General features: G+C 56.5%; 5 protein-coding genes across 5 annotated transcripts; 4 read left to right on the plus strand and 1 right to left on the minus strand.

Annotated features, from left to right (window-relative positions):
* Positions 1-331: 331 nt before the first annotated feature.
* J7T55_009477 (stress responsive a b barrel domain-containing protein) lies at positions 332-1,040 on the minus strand (the record flags this gene model as incomplete). The annotated part of the gene is made up of 4 exons (XM_053135661.1): positions 332-466; positions 539-559; positions 667-777; positions 867-1,040. The coding sequence occupies 4 exons, from the start codon at positions 1,038-1,040 to the stop codon at positions 332-334; spliced, it is 441 nt and encodes a 146-aa protein (XP_052986737.1).
* Positions 1,041-1,919: 879 nt separating this feature from the next.
* J7T55_009478 (translation factor) lies at positions 1,920-3,122 on the plus strand (the record flags this gene model as incomplete). The annotated part of the gene is made up of 1 exon (XM_053135662.1): positions 1,920-3,122. One exon carries the CDS (start codon positions 1,920-1,922, stop codon positions 3,120-3,122), a length of 1,203 nt encoding a protein of 400 aa, XP_052986738.1.
* A 1,413-nt stretch (positions 3,123-4,535) lies between these two features.
* Positions 4,536-9,253, plus strand: J7T55_009479 (uncharacterized protein; the record flags this gene model as incomplete). The annotated part of the gene is made up of 7 exons (XM_053135663.1): positions 4,536-4,713; positions 4,883-5,014; positions 5,271-5,334; positions 5,463-5,568; positions 5,622-5,912; positions 6,014-6,189; positions 6,355-9,253. 7 exons carry the CDS (start codon positions 4,536-4,538, stop codon positions 9,251-9,253), a joined length of 3,846 nt encoding a protein of 1,281 aa, XP_052986739.1.
* A 1,959-nt stretch (positions 9,254-11,212) lies between these two features.
* Positions 11,213-12,329, plus strand: J7T55_009480 (uncharacterized protein; the record flags this gene model as incomplete). Its single annotated transcript, XM_053135664.1, has 2 exons — positions 11,213-11,456; positions 11,671-12,329. The coding sequence occupies 2 exons, from the start codon at positions 11,213-11,215 to the stop codon at positions 12,327-12,329; spliced, it is 903 nt and encodes a 300-aa protein (XP_052986740.1).
* Positions 12,330-15,687: 3,358 nt separating this feature from the next.
* J7T55_009481 (mino acid permease) lies at positions 15,688-17,563 on the plus strand (the record flags this gene model as incomplete). Its single annotated transcript, XM_053135666.1, has 3 exons — positions 15,688-16,544; positions 16,631-17,208; positions 17,400-17,563. 3 exons carry the CDS (start codon positions 15,688-15,690, stop codon positions 17,561-17,563), a joined length of 1,599 nt encoding a protein of 532 aa, XP_052986741.1.
* Positions 17,564-18,748: the final 1,185 nt, after the last annotated feature.

Here is an 18,748-nt window from a genome sequence, read left to right on the forward strand (position 1 = left end):
CGGACCGGGAGCTGGATGGCTGATTCAGGAGTATTTGGGCTCGCCTTGCTTGCTACGTGCTACATGCTCAAGTAGACTATGTAGAGAGCCCGAAGGGAGAAATGGGCAGCTCTGCCGGCTTGCTGGTCCCTGTGCACGGCTCATTGGGACATTACCTATGGTGTGAGCAGTCACTGCGTGTTTTATATCTGTATGTAGAATATGCATGTAGCTCTGGCGGGGTTGTTTGTTCCCCTGATCGGCGATAAAGAAGCAGTTCTACAGTGACATCCGAGGCTGGTTCCACTTCAATCCGCCTTTACCCAGGTACCTCTCCTCTGTCTCTCCCATTTCAGAACTGGCCATTTTCCCAATCCACCACAACAACATTCTCGACCAGCGAGGCCATGGTCTTCTTGACCTTCTCATGGGCGGGGTCCTGGCTGACATAGTAGTCACGGTCTTGGGTGCTGGCAAACTCAACCACCTTTGCACAGCTCAGAATTTAGCTGGTTTATCAATGAAAAAGGAAAAGGCCCAGGTCAATGGGAGCACTCACAAAGCCATGGGTCGCACCGTGCTGTATTACAACAGGCCATCGATTAGCCTCTCTCCCCCTCTGCCCTCTCACAGCCCACATGACACCGAGTGGTGGTGTCCAGCTCGGTAGGATGGGTTCTGACTGACCTGGAGACCCTCAGGAGAGTTGTCCTTGCCACCCTTGAGTGACTTGATGTATGGCTTGAGCGTGGAAGGGTTGACACAGGCACTGCTGAGGCCCATCATCTGGTTACATGCCTGGTTCGACGGGGCAAGTCAGCATGTGCATGTTAGATAGCAGGGCAGGGCAGGGCAGGACAGGCAAAACACCACCAGGATGGCCGTACATTTCGGATGGCTTGTGGTTCTGCGTCCTTCTTGAACTGGAAGAGAACGGTGTGGGTTACGGAGAAGTGGAAGGCTGGCACAGTCCAGTCTGTGTGGAAGGGGTCAAAGATGAGCCACAGAGCCAACAGAGCTGTGAGGCTGATGGCTGCGAGGCTGAAGACAGCATTCCTCATCTTGAAGCTTGTGTCATGAGAAGTACAAGATGTCCTCTGACCATGGAGGATAGGTGAACAAGCACAAACACATATGGAGTGTGGTCTTGATGTAGGTCAAAGATTGTAACGCAGACCATCAATCAGCCAACCAGCAAGCCAGCCTCTTCATCATAGTATTCCATCCTTCCAACCTGGACAGATGCAATCTAAGACTGCAGGCTGGCCTGGCAGGCTAGCAGGTGGCAAGCAGAGTACTGTGATGGAGGTACCATTTACGGTAGGGAGCGCCACCTCCAACGCAGGGGAGGGGAACAGATGGATGAAAGGAGGATCTGCCCAGACATTAGTGCACTGGTCAGGCTGATTGGATACCTATTGTAAGTAATTCCAAGCTGGGCGCAGAGGTGACATGTCAAGTCTGCAGGTCTCAAAAGCTGCAAAATTGCAAGTCTGTCCCGCCTCTCAACCTTGGAGAGAGACATTCGTGTCTTCGGAGCTGTGAGGCGAGAGACACAGGTGGGGTTGGTGAAGCTGATTGCGTCTGCCCACATGCAGTACGCGATAGGTACCTCAGTACCTGCGTACGTGGGGAGGGGAGCTGTGTGCTTGCACAGTGCCTACACAGAGGGAACCCCACTTTCTACCAACGTACCAAGTACCTGGGTACCTCATTTTTGCGGTGACATCAACACAACCCCGCCATTCACTGATTACCCTCTCACCAGCCAGCACCTGAGCAAACATCACCACCCTCACCGCCCTCACCACCTTGCAAACACTCACCACTTTGCAAAGCCTTGCTGGGCATCTTTGTTAAGGATTCTGCATCCTCCACTCCACCCCAGCCCCTGCCTGCCTGCCTCGTCAAGCACACACACACACACAAAAGGCCCCAGCATGCAGCTCGTCAACGCAAAGAAGATCCACAAGATCGAGGACCTCGGCGAGGACTCGGTCCAGCTCCTGCCCACCGACCCCGAGGACATGTGGCACGCCAACAACCTCATCTCCCCCGAAGACATCGTCCGCGCCCACGCCATCCGCAAGGTCGCAAAGGAATCTGCCACGGGCTCCTCCGCCACCGAGCGCGTCCACACCGACCTCACCATCGCCGTCACCTCCTCCTTCTTCGACCCCGCCGCCTCCTCCCTGCACGTCAGCGGCCGCGTCGCCACCGACAATGCCTTTGTCAGCCGCGGCCAGTACCACACCCTCGACCTCGAGCTCAACAGGCCCTTCACCCTGTGGAAGAAGCACGGCTGGGACTCGGTTGCCGTCCAGACCCTGCGCGACGCCCTCAACCAGGACAGGGACGGCGCCATCGCTGCGGTTGTCATGCACGAGGGCATCGCCAACATCTGCCTGATCACCGAGTACCAGACCCTGATCAAGTCGCGCGTCCAGAGCCCCCTCTCCCGCAAGGCCTCCGCCTCCACCAAGGACGACAAGGGCATGCGCAGATTCTTCGACAAGACCCTCGCCTCGCTGCTGCGCGCCATCGACTTCTCCCAACCCCGACCCCTCCTGATCGCAAGCCCCGGCTTCGTCGCAAACAACTTCCGCCAGTTTGTGCTGGACGAGGGCGCGCGGCTGGCCGATAAGAAGCTTCTGGCCCTGGCCCGGAACGCCGTCATCACCCACGCGAGCAGCGGCAACGTCTACTCGCTCAACGAGATCCTCAAGAGCAAGGAGGTGCTGGGCCTCATGAAGGAGCGCAAGTCGGCCTCGGAGACCAAGTTCCTGGATGAGCTCGGCGAGCGGCTACGCAAGGACGACGGCAGGGCGTGGTACGGCATCCGGCCCGTCCACAAGGCCGTCATGGAGGGAGCCGTCGGCCGTGGCGGTGGCGTCCTCCTCGTCAACAACGACCTCTTTCGGAGCAACGACATCGCGACGAGGAAGCGGTACGTCGCCATGGTCGACAAGGTCAAAGAGGACGGCGGTGAGGCCAGGGTGCTGAGCAGCGATCACGAGAGTGGGCAGAGGCTTGGGAGCCTGGGCGGCATTGCCGCTATCCTGACATACCCCATGCACGACCTGGATGAGTCGGATGACGAAGGGGGAGATGGTGGGCCACAGGACGGCGACATGATCATATGAGGCCAGGCACGGTCGGCAACGAGTAGACTAGCACGATGAAGGTTCATCGCCCACGCCGTCAGGCTTGGGAACAGCCTCCGGCGACAAGTGCAAAGGCCAAAGCTGTGGGCCAGCCTGTCCATGCGTTCAGGCGCCACGTTGGGGATGACAGGCGAACCCGGCGTCTGTGGCGGCCGGCCCAGCCGGCGAAGCATGTGCTGCTGGATATAGCATACAGGGTCATTGCTTTACAAACGACGCACGCACACACACACACACACATACACACACAAACCAGTGGAGGTCAATCAGCGCCCGGCTGACCGGTACCGCGCAACAGAGCCACGTGCCAGACACACGAGGGACGTCGAGCCCTTGCTCTTCGAGGGCGTGGCCTGCAAAATGGTCGCTGGCGAGAGCAACCAAGTTTTGGCTTGCGTTGCGTGACAAGCCAGGACGGGACGTGACGGGAGAACGCGGGTGGCAGTCGGAAGCTGCGGAAGCCTACTGCATCCTTGCTCGCGTTGTTGATGCCAACGTATGCATTCGGCATTCAAATGACATGGCATTTACACTACACCATCATTTGCCAGAATTGATTGATGGATGGGGTGCATGCATGCACGCACGTACTGCGTAATTGGACTTCAATGTAAATATGCAGAGACAATGGTCAGGATGGTCAGGGTGGGTGGTTGCTGAGCAGATGGTTGCCCCAGAGGTTTATACCCCCCCAAATGGAAAAGCTTATTGTGGCGCTGGGATTACAGCCCTATGGCGATTGAGTTTGGGCCCATGCCTGTCATCTGTGTTATGTCCCTGTCCTGAATTTGGGTTTGGTCCTGGTCTCATCCCATCTTCCGAGGCTGCGGGGTCCGGGGTTCCGTGTGGGCGTGCGTGTGTGTGTGAATGTGTGCCCACACCCATCGGCATATGAGCCGAGAACAAAACAGAACGGAGGACTCAGGTCTGTTTCACGGTTTCACGGTTTCATCGTGGACTGTCAGCAGTGGGATCTAGTGGCGGTAGAGATATGCTGTACGGGTAAGATGGAGGATGGGATGGGATGGGATCGGCATGAGGCACTGACTGATACATGCATTTGTTTCCAGACAGACGCCCCGCCCATGCAACCGGACAGGATGGAAGAAAGGAAGAATGAAATCAAGATAGCAAATCAGCCAGTCAATCAATCAATGACCTGGTCTTGAGAATTACCCGTTGAGGCTATTTTGTGATGCCTTTTGCTGTGCTGCATGCGTCGAATACGATTAATACGATTGATACGGTGAATACGAATAATACGATTATTACGAAGACGAGTACGGTGCCATGCGGTTACGGTACGGTACGGTACGGATACGCTGGATACGACGCCATCATGTCGAGACCTTGTCGAGGCTTGTGTCGCCTTTGTCCGCACAGATTACGGCAATGATTGTCCTTATTATTCCTCTGCACGTCGTCGCCCCACCAATGCCAGCCCGCCGGCTCCCACCAGCTCGCACCAGCCCACCTGGGGCTGCTGGGCAAGCCGTGCCAGCCCAGCCCGTGGAAACGCTGCCTGGGGGCCCCTGTTTCCATCTGCCATCTGCCATCTCGCATCTCGCCCGTCCCTGGAGCAGACTGGAGCCCAGACTGGAGCAGACCCTGGTCCATCCCCGTCCTCGTTGCGTCTCCTGGTGGGTCTGATTCCCTTTTGTGATTGTGCTGGTGCTGCCATCCTGGACAGAAACACACACACAAGCAGAGACACAAGCTTACTGTATTGGCCATCCCAGTCCTCCTCCTCCTCCTTCTCCTCCTCCTGCTGCTACCACCGTCGCCGCCGCCGCTACTGCTTGTGCTGCTACTGCTACTGCTACTGCTTCTCCTCCTCCTCCTCGACCTCCACCTCGCCTGCATCTACTCCTGTGTGACCCATTACCTCCCTGCATTACACACCTAGACTACACTACATAGTACCACATACAGCGGATCGATCAACCGACCGACAGACCGACGCGCGCCCACGAGACTTTCTGGCTGGGCACACGGCTGTGCGTGCCATTACATGATGGAAACATGGCGGCTCACCCTCCCCCCATAAAGACCTCCCAAGGTCCTCGACACGCCCCATCTGCCTCTCGCCCTGCCCACGATGTGCTCGTCCCGCCCCTCGACACCAAGTCGTCGTCCGGTGTGTCCTCGCCTTCACCCTCGCCCTCGCCCTCCACCAAACCAAACCCACGAGGTAAGCCCTGTCCTGTCCTGTCCTGTTCTGATCTGCTCCTCTCCCTCCCTGAGGTCCACAACCCCCTCGTCGTTCATCACCATCGGTCCACATGTGAACCGAACCGAAACGAACCGCCGCATGCGTAGGGCATACAAGCTCTGGATGCGCCGTCTCTCCGTTCCCGTCTCCGTCCTCGTCCTGTCCCCGTTCCCGGACTCACCGCCACACTCTCTCAAATCCCATAACCACTCCGTGTCCCTCAGATCTCTTCCTATTGCCTCGCATTTCGCATCTCTCCTCCGTAGGATTCGACCAAGCTTACAGCGCCACAAGAAGCAGGCAACCACAGTTCCACACCGACTCCGTCGTCCACTCCGACTCCGACCACTGCCACAACCGTAGTCCCACCCACTCCTACCTCTGCCGTCACTGTCACTGCGAGGAAGCCGCCCGACCACGTCACTCGACAAGACACAGCAGCGTCCGCACCCACGCCCAAGGATGCCCACGACGCCACTGCAAAGGCATCTGCCACCAGCATAGCCCAGCCTACCCACTCCCCTGCCAGCAATCCGGGTGTCGATCCGCTGTCACAAGTACGTCCTGCGCCTGCTCTTGCCGATCAACCATTGTCCTTGCGCCGGTGGAGCAGCCCAATCCTCCAGGACTGTCATGCTGACAACATGTTTGGTTCTAGCATATTTTCCAGCGCACCAACACCGAGTCTACCCTCTCCAGGCAACCTCGAAACTGGAGCGTGGCTCCTACAAAGCCAGATGATAGTCCAGAGCCACTCGAAGCTGTTCCACGCCAAAGCTCAGACCTGAACGGCAAACAGACGACGCCATTTGGTGATGTTGCGAAGGACAAGAAGTAAGTGGGCTCGCCCTGCCTTGCCCGGGTCGGTTTGCACTCCAGCCGCCTGGCAGACCATCTTTTAGGCTGTGGAAAGGGGACCGTGGGACGCAATAAACCCCGTGATCCCTAATTGCTGGTCTCAGTATTGTTCAGGGGCTGACTGTCGTCGGCTTTGTATAGGAAAGGCCCATCATTTCTCAGTCGGCTCGGAATGCGTACCACAAGGAAGGCAAGGGCCGATGTCGACTCCATACACGACAGCGAATCCGAGTACAACGGTGAGTCTCGGATGGATGGCTCAGATGCCCGGGTATTTTCCGACATTGTCGAGGCGGGAGGCTTTATTCCACGCCACAAGGAGCCGCCGAGGTATATCCGCACCAAGGCAAACAACAAGAAACACCAAGAGCGGGAGTTCAACCGCATGTTCCTTGCCCAGGAGCTCGTAGGGACCCATCCGAAGTTGACCGGTAACGATGGCGCACAGGCAGGTTCTAAAGTCCCCATCGTCACCGTGTCTGTGGCTGGTGCCGGTGGCAGGAGGAGGGAGCGGACGGGCGGTGCGATCTGGGCTACCGAGTTTTCCAAGGACGGGAAATACCTGGCTGCTGCCGGTAAGGACACGGTTGTCAGGATATGGGCTGTCATTTCTACTCAAGAAGAGCGACGGGCACAAGAGGAGGAAGAGGCTGCTGTATGTCCTGTGGGCGAACGATTGTCGACGCCGGTGTTTGTCGAACGCCCGTTCCGCGAGCTCTCAGGCCACACGAACGAGATTCTCGACCTGAGCTGGAGCAAGAACAACTTCCTCCTCTCAACCAGCATGGACAAGTCGGTCAGGCTCTGGCATACCAGCCGTGATGAGTGCCTCTGCACGTTCAAGCACAAGGACGTGGTGACCAAAGTAGCCTTCCATCCCACAGATGACCGGTTCTTCCTCGCAGGGAGTCTTGACATGACGCTGCGGCTGTGGAGCATACCTGACAAGAACATCGCCTACAGCGTGCGCCTGCCAGACCTCATTACCGCCGTGGCATTCACTCCGGACGGGAAGTTGGCCATCGCAGGCCTCCTCAACGGACTGTGTATGGTCTACGAGACGGAGGGTCTCAAGTTCCATACCCAGATACATGCCAAGAGCTCGCGGGGCAAAAACTCGAAAGGGAGCAAAATCACCGGGATACAGACCATGACGATGCCCCTTACCTCAGGCGGATCGGGTGGTACGGAGCCAGGTGGAGTCAAAATAATGATCTCGACAAATGATTCCAGGATTCGAGTCTACAACTTGAAAGATGGCAGCCTGGATGTCAAGTTCAAGGGCCACGAGAACGCCTGCACACAGATCAGTGCCAGCTTCAGCGACGACGCACAGTATGTCATTAGTGGGAGCGAGAACAGAAAGACATTCATCTGGAAGGTGGGCGCGGCAGCCGTCGGTGACTCCAACAAGCAGCCTAGCGAAAGCTTCGATGCCCACGGGGATATAGTGACTACGGCGCTCTTTGCCCCGGTCAAGACCAGGCAACTCTTGAGTGAGTCCGGAGACCCGATCTACGACCTCTGCAACCCTCCGCCGGTCACACTCATGCCCTCGGACGAGGTCGCTGCGACGTCGTCTCAGGCTGCACCCTCCGAGGCCGACAGCCAGGAAAAGTCGCAAGATCTAGATAACCCGCCATTGACGCCAGGCCTGGTCAAGAAGATCGAGTACTCGCCAGCCTACCTCGCACGGAAATCCCACAACAGTGGCAACATCATTGTGACAACGGACGACCAAGGCATCATCAAGGTCTTTCGACAGGACTGTGCCTTCTCGAAACGACGTCATGAGAGCTGGGAGACCGGCAGCAATTTCTCAAGAAAGCCTGGTGGTTCCCTGGGACCCGGCCTGGTGCGTTCCTCCAGTATCAGGACTAGAACCAGCGCCAGTAGCACTGCGCACTCACGACGTGGTAGTCTGAGTACTGGCGGAGCCCTTCCGCCTGGTATCACTTGGGGTGCACCTGGGACGCCGAAGGTGTCGTCGGACATGATTCTAAGTTGGCGCCAGGATATCGAAGGTGGCGGACGGCCTCATTCGATTGCCGGGAGCATAGGTACGCCTGTGCGAAGCGAAAGAAGCATGTCTCCGGGGAAGAGCACGCGGCCAGCGGCAAGCGGCAGCCGGGCAAATTTAGCCGCGGACGCCAGGAAGCAGCAGTATGTGATGGCTTCTCCGCGGATCCCTGCATCTGCCAGTGAGGCTCCCGATAGTCCCACGAACAGTGTGGCGAGCGGTCGGCTGCGGCCGAAAACGGCCAGTGCTGCCGAGGCGAAGAAGCCCACCGGCTCTTCACCCTTGCATCTTGCGAGCAAAGGGGATGACGGGCCGGACAACAACCACAGCAGGGAGGATCTCTCACAGGAAAAACGCCGGCCGTCAACGGCCAAGGAGCGCAAGAGCCCGAAGAAGCCCGAAGAAGCCCCCACGCCTCCGCCTGTGCCCTCATTTAGCTTTAGGTCCGCTGAAGATGGGCCAGAAGAGCTACGGCTCGATCCAGCTGGAGCAAGCTACGGATTCTGGAACCTAAACCGCTGGAAAGGGCTGGCTGGCCTCAGGGGGTCCAGCGGGGAGGCTAAGTCCAACGCAGGGAATAAGGGCCACCAAAGGACTGCCAGTGACGCTGTAATGTCTGCGGCCGAGAATCGCGAGGCGCCGTCCGATGGCCCTCGTAGGAAGAGTCTGGCAGCGTCTAGGTCCTCAACGATGCCTCTCTCGCCAAGCGCCGATGCGGTACCGGTACCTCCAGTCCCTGGGTTCGAGAGGCGGCCGGCCGGCGGGCAGCGTGGCGCTTCGAATCTCAGCACCATGACGGCCCACGAGGAGAACCGCCTTGCTCCGACTGGTTCAGTCATCAGCAAGCTCAGTTCGGAGCTGACGAGTGACAGTGAGGCGGGCCGTCGGAGCAGCGATGATGGGAATGATGCCCCATGTCGAAAGTGCGGGGCGAAGAAGTTCAGGCCCAAGAAGATCCAGGGCCGTCAACGCCTTGTCTGTGGGCGCTGTGGGAGCGTGGTGTATGACGAGAGCAATTGATACAAGACCAACGTCTTGGACAATGCTCTGGGTCCTAGTCTGGATATCGAGGCCATCGCCCATCTGCTTTGGTTCGGTTTTGAATTTGCTTTTTTGGCCTTCCCAGCGGGGAGGCCCATACACTATACAAGCATGGAGTTGGACTCATCTGCAGCCATAGATTGCATGCAGATGTGGACGGGGTCGCGTTGTTTCAAAGATACCAAAGAATAAATCCTTGTCGTCATCCGATCTGCTGTGGAGTGAGTAACGAGTGAGTGCTTCCAGTTAGTGAGTGCTTTCGAGACCATGAGGTTGTGCAAGGACACCCGAGTTGGCGAAGAGTGCCCGCCGCGATGATGCGTCTCCCGTCCGGCCTGTACGACCCGGTGGCGAGCCGGCACACACCCGAGGCTCGGCTCCGGAGCCGGACGGCGGTCGTTTCGCAGCCGAGTCTCGTCTGCCGAAGCTTGAGGATTGCAGGGCGGGATCTGAAACATTCTTGGAGTCAGTATGCCAGCCAGTCACATTTGTTTTTGCAGCCACTGCAACACAACACCAAGAAAACCGGCTGGCGGTACCATCGTCTGTCCACTTGGAACACATGATCACGGCCAGTCCACCTCAGTCAGCTCCCTCTCTCTTTCTCTCTCTCTGTCTATGTCCCTCTCTATCCCCCCCCCCCACCCTTTCCTTTCCTAGTCCTCTCCCTCCCCTCTCTCGTTTTCCGCGATAGGCGGTTCCATACAACAGCAGTCTGTGTTCCTGGCTTATGCCCCCCTCCCCATGTATTCCACGGCGCTTAACCTGAACTTAGCCCTACACCAGGATAGCCAGGTCTGGATCATGCGGTTGGCGCCCCCAACGGAGGCCATGTGCTTCACGAATGAGGCCTCAGATCGAGCAAACTATCTGCCCAATGCCTCATCCCCATGCTGCTGCTGGTTCTGCCCGCAGCTCGACTGTGGCCGCAGTCTGGCGGCCTTCTGACCAGGGTCTCGGCCACGGATCCCCGGCTCAGGGCCGGCGATGCCCCCGGGCTCTTGGGGGCCGGAAATATATCCGAATGAACATCTCTGGACGAGACAACCTGTCTGAGGCAGCTGGGTCGAAGCCATTGCGGATACACCTCTTTTCGATCACGCAACTCCTGGGGGCGAGATTCTATTATCATCCCACTGTCACCTTTTGGGCCAAGCTGCTCGAGTACATTCCATCCCCCAGCATTCTAAGGTCGTAGGCTTGGCTAACTAGCTCTCTCCACCTCTCTCTCGCCCTGTGTACTCCTATAGTTTGGCACCTTCTGTAAGGCAGCTGTCTCTGAGGATTTGGGCGACAGGAACGCTCTGGAATATCGGAGTGACGACCGAGCCAGCGTCTCGCCTAGCCCACTTTTCTAACTCACCTGGGCGGCGCCATGTCGGTCAGACATCTTGTGAAGAGGAGCTTGGACAGGGTAGGGTGCTCGACAGCATGGTCCAAGGCCGGGCGTCTCGCTGACTCCCCCTGGCTGACAAGGTCCACGGCAGTTGGGAGAGGGGCCAACACGGCGGAGGCAGGCTCATTCTGTTGGCTCCAGCAGAGACTTGGAGGTTAGCATGACCCATCGCCCTGGCGAGACGCTGTTGACGATCCTTCGTCGACGCAGTCCATGGCACTAGGCAGGGCATCATCCTTGGGAGATGGCCCGCTCGGGTGGCCGACTGAAGCTGGTCTCCTCCGGATAACGTCGAGCCCGCCCTATGCTCAAACATGTGGAAGCGCTTATGGTCAAGGATGAAGTCTGTGATGTCAGGAGAGGGTCGAGAGTCGTCTACGGAGCGATTAATCGGGGAGACTGTTAAAATTCAAGTATATAAAGTTCTTGAGGAGCAGTACCTGTGGGCTTCTGTTCACCAGTTTACCAGTCCATCAGCAATATCATCATATTCCCAGCCTTAGTGTATTCTATTCCAGTTGAGACCGACCCAAACGTCAACAATGAGTTTCTCAGCCATGACCAATGCCTCTCTCCAGTTCGGCATAGAGATCGAGCTACTCCTCGGCGGCCGCAAGAAAGCACACTCGTCCTGGAAGAGCCTTGCAAATGATCTAAGTAAACGCCTTGCCGCCGCTGGGATCCCCAATCATATCAACGATGGAGGTGACAAGGCAGTTGAACACTACCGAGAGTACTCTATCGTGCGCGAAGTCACCATCCCGAACCAGCTCGCAAAGGGCCTCTGTATGATGCCTTTCCATCCCAATTTTGATTTGTTGTTTGGACTTTTTCTAATAAGAGATATTGCCTGCATGATCAGGGGGCATAGAGCTTGTGTCACCAGTCTATCCAGCCACATGGCACTGGGCCGCCGACATGGAGGTGATCTTCTCGACTGTGAGACATTACTTTGTCGTGGCCCACAGCCCCCATTGCAGCACACATATACATATCTCAGGCACGCCCATGCCCTTGTCATCCACGGAGCTCTCTGCGCTCGCCAAGGCCGCCTTGTACTTCGAGCCGGCTCTCGACCAGCTTGTCCCAGCCGACAGGCGCGCATCCACTGCGTACTGGTGCCAGAGCAATCGGGCCAGCGTGGGACTGAGGTCTATGAGCCTGCAAGACTGCCTGGGCATGGTTGACGCCGCGGTCGACTTGTCGACCACGTCCCTCGGCAACGAGTCCTTTGAGAGCGGGCGCACCCAGGCCCTGGTCGGGACTATGAACCTCTATCCCGCGACCTCGACGTACGGGAGGGCACACGGCAAGAAGCACGACTTCGTCCGGGGAAAGGTGTACAAGTGGGATTTCTCCAGGATGCTGCCTCGGTCATCCTCTTCCAAGGGCAGTAACGTGGCCCTGTCCCAGGGCACGGTCGAGTTCCGTCAACCTCCGGGGAGCCGGTCCGCCGAGGACGCGAAAGGTTGGATCACTCTGGTACTGGCCCTCGTGGCAGGTGCTACGAAGACCACGTCCTGGGCACCACTGGGTGCCCCTGGGGTGGAGGGGGCTACGATCGGGGAGCTATGGGCGTTGATCTTGACAGGCGCCTCGGTACTGGGCTGGGAGGGAGTGGGCGATGCGGCGCTCATCTTTTCGAAGAGGACTATGTAGTATGAGCTGTCGGTAGGCCTTGTCACATTCGGGTTTTGTCATACATGGGTGGACATTTTACAATCGTTTATCAAGTATGGCACTTGGTCGTTTCGGGTGATATGAGACGCAAGTGATAGTATATTGTCCAAGTACCATTGGGCTAAATGTTTGAATCGTATGCCCTTTTTCTATCAACGGCTCCGCTGGTGAATCTTCTCGCTGTACGAAGTGTGGATAGTTTCTTCTGTGGCTCTTCTACCATATCGCAGAAAGCCATGAGAGTTCGACATATTACAGAATACATTCCCGGCAAACATTCTAGGTGATGAGGCTGGATGTCTCTGATATGCAATTTGTACTCAAGTGAAATTTGCTGATGAGAGAGATGTTTCAATGAAATACATACTGATAAGATAGACGTCGAGGGCATTGAGAATCATTGATGAGACTATGAGCGATCGAGCATAAGTACATCAAATCATCGATGTACCGAGTGTTTATTCATAGTGTAATTGCATATTCTCGCGTATCATATGTTCATCGATTGGTAGCAGTACACAATCGTGTCAAAGTAATGTACTGTTCGTGGGCGGTGTTGTAAAAGTCCAATCGCTTCTTCGCCAGTCTCGAAAGTCGTCCATGTTCCTGCTAGGACCCCATACAGAGGTAGATACTCCATTATGCACATTGGATGCTACATACACTCGGCACATAGGTAGTCTACATCTGCGTAACCAGCAGACAGTGAGCGATTGGATGAGAGGGCTCGGATACTGTACGCGGATGATCATAAGTCCCCCGCCAGTCAGACCTTAGCCAGCGGTCAACGGTGAGGTCCAGAGGCCTATTCTGTACACCGACCAAGCTGAGCGACCCACTGCGTCTTGTCCTTGGGTATCCTCATACGGAAAATATCGGACTGGGAATAGCAGATCAATGAATGATATCTACACCACCCTGTTGCGGCAGTCACAGACGATAGGCAAGTCGTAAAGGACTGTATGCAAGCCAGGGGCAAGAAATTGAAAGGGGGATGCTCACATATGGCGCAGCGCCGCCCAGTACAGCCCAACGTAGATATCTGTATCAACATGGGCTCACATTATCTGCAGAGGCCAAGGCCGCCCGGCGTTTCTCCTATCATGGAGGTTTCTCGGTTGTCGGGATCGTGCAGCTGCCAGCTGCTGCCCGTAGTAATCTGAGATAATCACGATGTACCGCTGCTGCTGTGTGTATGTTGTACAGTATATTGTGCGTGTCACGGAACATTCCCGGAAGCCTTAGATGCTCCTGTTGTGCTGCATAATGCTCCACCCAACAGACACATTACGCATAGCTGCAGTAGCCTATAATGACAGGTCTACCAGGCACAGGAGCTGTCGTCTACCGAGTACAGTACGTGCCTGGTCGATCGTTGAGCTTGGTGCTTTTGCTCTGCACTGGCAAGAGCTTGGCCGCTGGCTTGCCCCGAGGCACATGCCGCATGCCGACACAATGCCGACGACGTGGGACTGCGTTGTAGATCTAGCTTATCTGCTCTGCCCGTTTCTGTACTGCAGGCTTGCCTATCATGTCGGATATTTACAGTATGTCCACATAGATGATGTGGGTGGTGCGTGTGTTCCTTGTTGTGCCATGTGTATTATCGTTTCAACGGGGGTCTGCCTCATCGCATAGTCTACTAACACAGTCAATCAGCCGGACAGTACTGTACATGGACCGACTGCACCAGCGTGAACCCAGGTCCAATCCTTTGCATTACATACACAGCAGTCTAGCAGACGCAGCGTGGGCCCCCTTAACGTCATCCCGTTTGTGCAGGTGGACCCGCAGGTGCAGGTGGCCGCCTGGCTGCCCAGGGTGTTGTATTCTTTACGAAACATTGTGCGCGTTTGGCGATGGAGGCGGAGCCCCGAGGTAGTCCCGGCCCGCCTCACTTGACTGGCAGACTGGCAGACAGCCAGTCCTCCAGTCTGCCCACTGCCGGGGCTGTTTTTCTCGGTTTCAAAACTTCAACATGGGGATCAGGAAGCAGGGAGGGTGGGATAGGGAGAGGGAAGGGCTCTCAGCTGGCTCGTGTCGGATCGATCGCTGCTCTTTTGCCCGTCCTTTATCTATGTAGTATTGTGGATACACACTGTGTGCATGCCAAGGTCCCGCAGATACTCCTGACTGATAGTATCGCAGTACTGCACATGGTTCGGAACAGTGAAGCAGGCATGGCAAATGCATGATGGGCAGATCAAGGATTTGCCAGCCAAGAAGCCGGACCGAGCTGGGTCGCTGGCGCCGGCTCTGGCTTCCCCAATCGCTCCCATTCTGTCATTTTTTGTCGGCGACTCTTTGAGACAAAGCCTAGCACCCGCGCCGTCGGTTACGCCGGGCTCTCGGCGTGGGCATCCCAACAGCTCCAACCGCTTGGCCGAGCACTCGCCCGTGCCTCCATGGGCTCTCCTTGCCCACGCTGGCCCACGCTGGGGGGCTCCAGTTCTTGGCAAAAAGCCTGTGGGCCTCCCACGGGTGCCTGTGTGGTGCCTGTGATGTCACAGGCACCGCGCTGAGGTGGCATTGGCAGCATTGGACGTGCAAAGGGGGGGCTCGGATGGGGCCCAGCAGTCCCAGATGGGGCCAGATGGGGCCAGATGGGGGTCCCCAGAGATCCCTCTCTCTGTAGTATGTATAACATCTGACTCGCCAAGATCACCACTGAGAAATCAGCCAAGTACCTCCTCCTAGCCTTGCCTGCTGTACCAGCGTCCCAACTACTCGGATCGATGTGCAATGCAGCGTGGAAGGGTACGATGCGAGTGGGAGAAAGGGTACCGTCGGCAGTGTATGATAGGGTAGGGCATGGTACCTCGTACTATGTAGCGTCCTGCTTATTCGCCCACGCGATCACCCCGGGATGCATTGAGTTTTTTTTTTTTTTCTGGTCTGGTCTGGTTTGGTCTCCAGTGTGGGTTTCGTGACCCTCGCTCACCCGAATCTGTGTACTGTACTGTACGACTACATACTATCTAAAGTGAGCGTCCAAGTAAGTACTTGGTCAAGAGTGGCAAGCATGTCCGTCCGCCTCTGCATGTCCATGCCATGCTCATTTCACATCCGGCTTGGGATTCGCATTTCTCATCATTCTTTCTTTCTTTAGTGCTTCGTCTCCCCAGAAATAGGAAAGCGACGGTTCTTCTCTTCCTCCTTCCTCCTCTCATCCTCACCCTCACCCTGACCCTTACTCACTCCTTTCCCTCTCTGCCGTCAACACTATACTCACCAGATATTATCCTCTCGCTCCCTCCTTCCTTCCTCCTTCCTATAGGCCAGTGCCAGCGGATCACGGTGTTGTAATATATCCTCATCCATAACTGACAACACCACCATGGCGGGTGTTGTCGTGCCTCAGGACCATGGCGCCCACCTCAGCGGTGGCGGCGACCACGAGGCCAAGATGGGCGTGATGCACAAGAGCAGTCTCGACGCCCACAGCGGCAGCGGCGAAGTGACCTCGGCCGATCAGCTCCTCGAGTCCCTCGGATACGCCCCCGAAATGACCCGCAACCGATCGACTCTGCAGGTGGCCTTCATGTCCTTCGTGCTGGCAGCGATCCCCTACGGCCTCTCGACAACGATGTACTATCCCCTGGCCGGTGGTGGCCCGACCAATGTCATCTGGGGCTGGCTTCTCGTGTCCTGCATCATCCTGTGCGTGGCTGCGTCTCTGGGCGAGATCACCAGCGTTTATCCGACCGCCGGTGGCGTCTACTACCAGACATTTATGCTGTCGCCGCCGAAATGGAGGCGTGTGGCGAGCTGGATCTGTGGCTGGCTCTATGTCGTCGGAAACGTGACCATCACGCTCGCCGTTAACTTCGGTACCGCCCTGTTCCTGGTTGCCTGCATTGGTGTCTTCGAGAACGCGGCTGGTGAGAGCATCTTCCCCGGGGAGACGTATCAGATTTTCCTGATCTTCTTGGCCATCACTCTGCTGTGCAATGCTGTGTCAGCCCTGGGTGACAAGTGGCTTCCCATTCTCGACACAGCCGCCATCTTCTGGACGTTTGCCGGTTTGATATCCATCGTTGTCTGCATTCTTGCCATCGCAAAGAACGGCCGCCACTCCGCCGAATACGTCTTCACCACCTTTGAGCCGCGGTCTGGGTGGACGCCTGGCTGGTCCTTCTGTGTTGGCCTCTTGCAGGCCGCTTATGCCACTTCATCGACAGGCATGATCATCTCGTACGTCTTAGCCTTTGACCTCCGCTACTCCTGCACCGCCACAGATATGTTTTTTTGGGATGACTTTGCTAACAGACAGCCCATAGAATGTGCGAAGAAGTACGCGCGCCCGCCACGCAGGTCCCCAAGGCCATGGTCTTCACCGTTGTGCTCAATACCTTCGCTGGTCTGTTGACTCTCATTCCGATGATGTTTGTCCTCCCGAATATCGACGACCTTGTGGCCCTCGCCTCCGGCCAGCCAGTCCCCGCGATCATCAAGTCTGCCGTCGGCTCGTCGGGAGGTGCCTTTGGTCTGCTTATCCCGTTGCTTGTGCTCGCTCTCATCTGCGGCATCGGATGCACAACAGCCTCGTCTCGGTGTATCTGGGCTTTTGCTAGGGACGGCGCCATTCCGGGGTCCCACCTGTGGAAGACGATTGACGGCAAGATGGGTGTACCTTTCAACGCTATGATGCTGTCCATGGTTGTCCAGATCATTCTGGGCCTCATCTACTTCGGCTCGACTGCCGCCTTCAATGCCTTCTCCGGCGTTGGTGTCATCTGCCTCACGACGAGTTACGCCATGCCCATCGCCGTCAACCTCCTGAACAACAGGGAAGCCATCAAGGGAGCGAGCTTCCACCTGGGCACTTTGGGTACTGTCTGCAACTACGTCGCGCTCGGTATGTTTTTCCCTTCTACCTGCTGCCCTGGTGTTTCTTGTCATGTCTGCTCTTACGTACCACATGCGTTCCCGAAGCGAGCCTGGTGTGCCTGAGCAGGCGGAGAGCCTGCCCAGGTGGATGTGCAAGTGTGTTTGCGTGTTTGCGTGTACGTTTGTGTGTGTTGTGCTGACTGTGATGACTGCGTGAAGCCTGGTCACTTCTAGCCATCCCGCTGTTCTGTATGCCGACCACCGTGCCTGTGCAGGCTGCCACCATGAACTATGCGTCTGTCGTCTTCGTCGCCTTCACCTTTATTTCGACCGCCTGGTACTTCGTCTGGGGCCACGCAAACTATGCCGGACCACCAACGTAGGCGGGACTGGTCTTCATTCTTCTTGCTTTTTCCGCCTGACCGCTGCGCGCCGTCCTCCGATCGAGATTACTGACGTCCCCCGACGTGACTTGCTGAGTCTGTTGTGATGAAGTATTGGCTTTGCGTGTGATTGTGAGAAAGCCGTGACCGAATCACTTGCCCGGATCCAAGTCAACAACCAAGGCCAAACCACAACTTCCTCCGCCCGGACCAAGACGAACATGAACCGCCCGGAATTGCCCGCTACCCAACCTACCTCCCTTTGCCGGACACCAACGCGACTATTGCCGGACCAACCGCCCCTCCGAGGACTCAATGACTACTTCTTACGTCTCGTGAGAACCATCGACAGCTGCAATCGTCAATACAGTGCAAACTGCAAAGTCAACCTGCAACGTAGACGGTCATTTCCAAGAGGCAACGTCTTACCGGAACACAGGAAGGGTCCTGTACGAAAAGTGAAAGTTGTGATCATGCCAGGATGTGAAGGGATAGGTTGATTTGTCAACTTTACAAAGGTCCTCCGAAAGGGGTATCTCAGGACTCGGACTCGATTGGAACAATAAAAGTTTATAGAAACTATACCATGCTAGGTAGCCAGCTAGATCAACACGCGGCCATATGTTCAACTCAAAGATCTTCCAAGAACACCGTAAAGAGGTGAATCCCTCATATCGTTGCTCACTTTTGACACAGCTGAGCCCCTCGAAGAGGCCGTCGTCTGTTCTGCTAACACTTCGACGAGCAACGAGATAACGCGCAGCAGGTGTCACTCATCTGGACCTTGTCGCAGTGGACATGCCATGTCAGATGCACTGCTGCAGAAGCAGTAAATCTGATCGCCGGTTCTCAAGGTGGCGGACATGTCCGACATGCTGTTGACGAACGTGAAAGCGGCGAGCAACCTATGCTTCGGGACAGAATCCCTCGAGCGAGGCTGTGCTGCCAGAAGTAAGGCTCACGCACAGGGGATTTTCCCCAGTGACAGCTGAGCAGGCGGAGTTCAGGATGTACGGCGGCAAGCCATTGATCAAGCCATTGTCAGAACAAAAGGTCCTCATTCCGCTCACCGAATTGAGTCGGTCCGCTCGATCCCTTTGGGTGAGGATGATCTGTGTCGCATTGTCTGCCATATTTTGACCTGCCTAGATACGGACGACAGCAGTGTACCTGATGCCCAGCACC

Source organism: Diaporthe amygdali (assembly GCF_026229845.1).
Source record: "Diaporthe amygdali strain CAA958 chromosome Unknown NODE_57_length_265687_cov_63_683457, whole genome shotgun sequence".
Taxonomy (NCBI): domain Eukaryota; kingdom Fungi; phylum Ascomycota; class Sordariomycetes; order Diaporthales; family Diaporthaceae; genus Diaporthe; species Diaporthe amygdali.